The following is a 6,266-nucleotide window of genomic DNA, read 5'->3' on the forward strand; positions in this document are numbered from 1 at the left end:
TCAGCAGGTCAGGTAGATTTTTCCCCCTCTTCCCCATGCACAAACTCACGTACACAGTGCTTTGTCCTCTCCCCTCCGTCTACTCCTGCTCTCCTCACTGCAAAGGCAGACTCAGCAGACCTACAGGCTGCCAGTGGATACAGGCATTTTCACTAATCCGCAGCTCAAGTCGGAGAACTAGAGAAAACAGGGAAATCTTGCTTCTGTGGATAATGTGGAACAGTCAAACTAAACCCCATCTCTCACCGGTCAACCTCAGACAGCATCCATCTGTCTACACTACAGCAGTATTCACGAATATTATGGCAAGACGAGTTTATTTGTAGAGCACAATTTGTACACAAAGACTAAACTAATCATTATAAAATTAACAAGACGAAACCTGACTTCTTCTCCTTCTTATTTACATAAAAATGATATGCAAACTCCAGAAAGTTTCCTTTAAGTATCTTGGTTCATGTTTATGTATTGCACAAAAACTGAATGTACAGGAAAATTAAACACAAAACTGCAGAAATATCACCGTATACTCTTGTTTGGAAGATAAAACTGATGTTCTTTTATATTGGAAAGTTGCTATATTATCAATTGTTCACTATAGACCCTAGTGTTTACCCTGCGCTCTGTTGGTGAACATTACCAAGGGGTGAACAGGAGAGAAAGATGGGTACAGTCATGTCGTCAGTCTGCTTTTATCTCGGCTCTGATTAAACCTGCCTGACCTAAAAACTCAGGGGCTGGAATACTTCAGACACTGTGTTTCATTGGAGCATCCACACAACATTATGAAACACGGGCATATAAAGAGAAAAACAGAATTGCAAACTGTTGTGAGTCACTGTTCTCACTGCGTTGAGACATTGAAGTTTAAAGTTCTGACCACTCATTGAGCACAGTGGAACAACGATGGGTTTTTGCCCATGTGAACCTAAAACATCCACCAAACCCTATAAAATCTAAGAGTACGGAAGGTAGACAATAAAATAAGACAAAAACTGTGATAAAACATTATTATTTTGAAAGGAACATGACACAGCAGGCCGCCTCGTTTGTGCGTCTCATGTGCAAAGGGCTAGTGCGCAGCGAAGAGGGGGGCGAGGAAGGGCGCGAGGAGGGAGTCCGGAGCACAATGGCACAGGAAGTAGACAGGGGCAACGCTGATGGGTGCAACTGCCGCCCGTCTGGGACCATAATAAAAACACCCATGGGACACAAATAATCCTACAAAATAATCCCACAACAGGAAGCGGCTCACACACAGACAGAGAGCACGGGGGAGACCTAGAGTCTGAGTTGAACTGACAGTTGGTGTGTTTGTGTTTGTGTTTGTGTTTTGTTTCAGAGCGCTGCAGCCGCCCCCAGCCCTGTCCTCGGCAGTCTGCCCCCAGGAGAGGGCATGCCAGTGGGCCCTGTGCCACCGGGATTCTTTCAGGTATTGCACACAATATATATTCGAGAGGTTAAGTTCAGTTCAATTTATTATAGTGCGAGGTCTATATATGTACAGTATATATGGTATGATATATTTAAATGATAAAATATGTTCCTACAATGAATCCTACCCAACGCTCCTGATGAAAATGACTGTAAATGTTTGAAATACTGTTCAAAAAACCCTTAATATAGGAGATTTTTCTGAATCTGAAATGTGACCTATTGAGTTTTTTATATTAGTACATCCACGTTAATGTCACATATACAAACAGCACCATTTTATTTATTTTGATCGATTAGTTTAACATGAATTAGTGAACAAACTAGAGCTGGGTGATATGAGATGCTTTTACTCACAGATGATTGGCCGTAGATTTCCAAAGGCTCAAGCTGATCATTGACAATTAGAAATGACTCAATCTCAATCTTGATTCAAATTCGATTATTGCACAGTCCTAGAACAACAAAAAAAAACAGGCGAGCCGTTATAACATAGACTAATCATCACAGAAGCAGATTAGCACGCTGTCTGTTGTAACCACTTATGGGCGTCACAAAAGAAAATCTAACTGGACAAACTTATCTCCAGACACATAAAGCCTCAGTCTCTGCCCAAACACTCTGAGCGCTGTACATTGATTAGACGTCATTATCGGTCCATGTCAGACTGTAGCTTTTGACACGGGATCAGTAGACTTTATCAGCTTTTTCTTCACTCGCTCTCAAAACACAAATTTGAAGCTAAACAGATATTTTTTAATAGATAGATTGTTCCTTGAAAGTATTGTCAGATCTGATTAAACCAGTTTGAGTCAGAATCACTGTGCTATGAACTAGATACACAAGTATGTTCTCAAACTTATGAGAACACAACTGTTGATTAAGTGAACTAGTGCTTTGTACTCTGTTGTAATTATACAAAATGACCTTAGAAGAAATGTTTGAAAGAAATGCCTAAAGGACAAGAGAATCTAGTGAGGGGAGGTGGACCATTGCCATCTAGTGATAACATCTGGTAGTACATGTAGGCACAGCTGGGGTTTCTGATTGCTATTGGCCTTTAGCAGAAATACTGACACTCATTATTTGATTTTCTTTTTTGTTTACATTTCCTAGCCCTTTATGTCACCACGTTATGCCGGAGGACCCAGACCGCCGCTCAGATTACCCAGTCAGGTAAGAACCACATCTGCAGAAGTTGTTTAAAATTTGATTTGCAGTAAAATCATACACTGCAGAACATGGCTTGAATTCACAACATCAGTATATCATGATTTCACTAGTTTAGGTGCTAAAGTGCTTTTACCTTTTTGACAGATCGGTTTTTACATCAAGTTATTATCCTAAAACCATTCAGAAGTGTAATTAAAAAGTGAATAATTCCAAAACGATTAAATCTAACTCATGCTAAAGATTCTTTTTTGCAGTGTTTTACTGCCCATCAGCAACAAGGCAGCACTTATGACTGCTAAAAGTGTAGACTGTTAAAAGGATTGCATTTATGGATATGGATTTTGCATGCAGGCGCTGGGAGGGGTCCCTGGCGGCCAGCCAATGCTACCAAGTGGAATGGACCCAACAAGACAACCAGGTGCTTACTACATTGTACTTGGCTTTTGTGTATCATTTGGACTACAAATATTTTCAGAAGTTTGTTATAACTGAAAAACTAAATGTTTTCAGGACATCCAAATATGGGTGGCCCAATGCAGAGGATGACTCCGCCCAGAGGCATGGTCCCTCTGGGGCCACAGGTAAAAGACCTCATGCTCGATGTATGTACAGTGTGTAAGTGTAGCTGATGAGTCTATGGTCTGAAGCAAAGCAAATGAGACACTTTTATTTTCAGAACTACGGCAGTGGCATGAGACCACCTCTCAACGCTCTGGTCGGGCCGGGTATGCCGGGTATGAACATGTGAGTTTATGTTTTGACTTCTTAAATGAAACCTATTATTGCTCTAAAGAAGAAAGAATCATTAAGAAACATGTTCTTTGATTGTTCTGAATCAAAAAATTGGGTGTAAAAACATTCAAATAATTAATAAAGTTAATTATTCATAATGGACTCTGGTGATTGGTGAGACATGTGATTGCTTTGGAGTGGGCAGATGGAGGATTACATCAGAAAAGTCACATAAAAATAGTGGGTGACCTTAGAGTGAATGGGAGAAGTTTGTCTTTGTTTTAGCATCAATGTTCCAGTAAAAAACATTGCATCAGAACAATATGTGATTGTTTCTTCATAAGGAAGGAAATGAAACAAGTTTTGTGTGCGATGATGAAAAAACTTTGCTTATTCAGAAATAATACAAGTTGCTTAAGCCTCTAAAATGAAATTAATTACAGCAAATAAAGTAGGATTAAGTTAAAACACAACTGTGTGTCTTTCAGGGGACCTGGGGTGGGGAGACCATGGCCAAATCCTTCAAACGCCAACTCTGCAAGTGCCACCATAAAATATTTGACATTTTGGTTTTGACAGTCATCTGAAATTTAACCTTTTTTTTTCTTTTTTTTTTTTTTTTTTTTTTTTTTTTTTTTTGCAGACACCTTATTCGTCAGCATCCCCTGGGAGTTATGTGGTAAGTGCGTTTTCGATGTTTCATGTTCAAACTATCCCATATCTACAAATACATTATATTTGTGCTATTTTAGGGACCACCAGGAGGGGGCGGCCCACCAGGAACACCCATAATGCCCAGTCCAGCAGGTGTGTTTTCTGTATCTGTACAAAGACCATAGACAATTGTAGCAAATACATGAATAAAACTTTTACTTTTTTGTTTTTAGATTCAACAAACTCTGGGGATAACATGTACACATTGATAAACACAGCTCCATCTAGTGGAGGCCGAACAAATGTAAGTCAGTATCCTATTGCATCCTTATTTAACTGTCCTTCAACTCTAAACTCTTTTTTTTTACTGTCTCTAGTTTCCGATGGGAGCTGGAGGTGAGGGACCTTTGAGCGGCATGGCAGGAATGGAGTCTCATCACATCAATGGTTCATTAGGTACTCAAATGTTTAACGTCTTGTTTTCACACACATACATTGAGTTTATATTACAGTTTTTATTTATTTTAGGCTCTGGTGATATGGACAGTTTGCCCAAGGTAAAACTTCAAACTGTTATCTGAATATATATATCTTTTTAAATAGATTTTCTTGCTAAAGTGTAAAATATGTTATTTTTTATTCTTATTTACTGCACAGAACTCTCCTGGTAACCTGAGTATGAGCAACCAACCAGGAACTCCCAGAGAGGAAGGAGAGATGGGCGGGAATTTCCTTAACCCTTTTCAAAGCGAGAGTGTGAGTTAAGACATTTGACAAATAACAATCACCTTTTTCAATTTAAACCCCAATGCACTTGTTCATCTCATTCATAGTACTCTCCAAATATGACAATGAGTGTGTGAGGATCTGATGAAGGAGTCTTGGGATGGGAGCAGTGCAGAGACCAGATGTCATTTAGACCAGAGTCCACAGCACATACTGAGCTTCATCTTCCTCTGGACTATAGACACTGTCCCCATCATGTGTACGACACGTCAGGTCCAATACAGAGACAGTACCCAGGAGCCACATGGAACCAAAAGGAACCCAATGAGAGTGAAGGGGCTCTTTGTATATTTCTATTCAGTGTGTATGTGACTGTTGATACACAATTCAGGCATTTTTTTATAACTTTGCCAAGTTCAAGTCACTAACATATTCTGCATCCTCATGTTTGTCTATAATACTGGGAACATTCAGCTTCATGTTGATATGTTATTGTGGATTCTGGCTTATTTGTGTGACAATAACAACACGGAGACGTTAAACAAAGGGAATGTTAGTTACTTTTAAAGGTGCTCCGTGTAACTTTGCTCCACCTGCTTGTCTCCGTGGATTTTTTGTCTTAAATTTTCCCCGATTTTTCCACAGAATGGCGTTAAACTTATTTATTTTATTGCTCAAAATTACCTTGAAAAGCATTTTACTGTGAGCGACGTCATCTCTGGTCGACCTGGTGATGTGACCTTCTTGTTTTAATAGTAATATATAAGTTTAATGCTATACTGTGAAACATTCCAGGCGAAACAATAACACATCCACGGAGAAAAAGCTGGTGGTAGACCTGCCTCTAAAAAAAGTTACATAGTGCACCTTAAAACAGCTTTTGTTGGTTGTATGGTTGTTTTTTGAGCGAAATGTCTAAATTGAAACCCCACAAACTCCAATCTACTGTCCAAACTGCTGTGCTACAAGTATTGACAATTATAATTCACTGGAGGCCTATGATGCCAGTATTTATCTACTATCAAATCTCACTTGTTGCATTTGACATAACATGGGCAAAAAACTGTAAAGCTGTAAAGGAGAATTTGATGTATTTATTGCAACTGTGAACTTGCCATATGAAGATTTTGGTTTGTAAAAACTATTTCATGGCATTTTTAATATGTTGTTTGGTTTTGTTTTTTTCTACTATCCTGGATGTGACATGTTTGTGTACATAGGGTCAGCATAATCCCTCCCGCAAAGTGTACAGCTCACAAATGTAGCTCTTTTGTCTCTGATGTGTATTTGATATTATTATTTAAAGATAAACAAAGACAGACATGGGCCATTCTCAACAGCTCTTTTTTTTCTTTACATTTCAAGCCATAAAGGATGCAGTTGTAAATAGTGTTATGTTTCTTTAGTGTTTATGTGGAACTGCATTTGTGATGTGTTCAGTTTCCCTTTTTTATTCTTGTATTATGTTTTTTTTTGTAAATACACACAGTACTTCATGGGTTCTGAATATGCTGGTATAAAGTTTCTTTTCCCTTAAGTGTATGTGC

The 6,266-nt window shown here is 38.8% G+C and overlaps 1 protein-coding gene across 2 annotated transcripts in view; it reads left to right on the forward strand.

Moving 5' to 3' along the window:
* ssbp2a (single stranded DNA binding protein 2a) overlaps window positions 1-6,266 on the forward strand; it is a 35,402-nt gene extending 29,136 nt beyond the window's left edge. Inside the window, exons 5-17 of one of the 2 annotated variants that reach the window (XM_033972664.2) lie at window positions 1,343-1,432; window positions 2,551-2,610; window positions 2,959-3,025; window positions 3,118-3,209; window positions 3,284-3,351; window positions 3,828-3,876; window positions 3,983-4,018; window positions 4,092-4,146; window positions 4,227-4,297; window positions 4,371-4,449; window positions 4,522-4,550; window positions 4,651-4,749; window positions 4,827-6,266. In XM_033972664.2, coding sequence (XP_033828555.1) covers window positions 1,343-1,432; window positions 2,551-2,610; window positions 2,959-3,025; window positions 3,118-3,209; window positions 3,284-3,351; window positions 3,828-3,876; window positions 3,983-4,018; window positions 4,092-4,146; window positions 4,227-4,297; window positions 4,371-4,449; window positions 4,522-4,550; window positions 4,651-4,749; window positions 4,827-4,856 — 825 coding nt within the window. In that variant the 3' untranslated portion in view covers window positions 4,857-6,266. The remainder of the gene's footprint in view (window positions 1-1,342; window positions 1,433-2,550; window positions 2,611-2,958; window positions 3,026-3,117; window positions 3,210-3,283; window positions 3,352-3,827; window positions 3,877-3,982; window positions 4,019-4,091; window positions 4,147-4,226; window positions 4,298-4,370; window positions 4,450-4,521; window positions 4,551-4,650; window positions 4,750-4,826) is intronic. The other variant, XM_033972663.2, reaches the window with a different exon arrangement.

The sequence above is a fragment of the Periophthalmus magnuspinnatus genome, chromosome 9 (genome assembly GCF_009829125.3).
Source record: "Periophthalmus magnuspinnatus isolate fPerMag1 chromosome 9, fPerMag1.2.pri, whole genome shotgun sequence".
Lineage (NCBI taxonomy): Eukaryota > Metazoa > Chordata > Actinopteri > Gobiiformes > Gobiidae > Periophthalmus > Periophthalmus magnuspinnatus.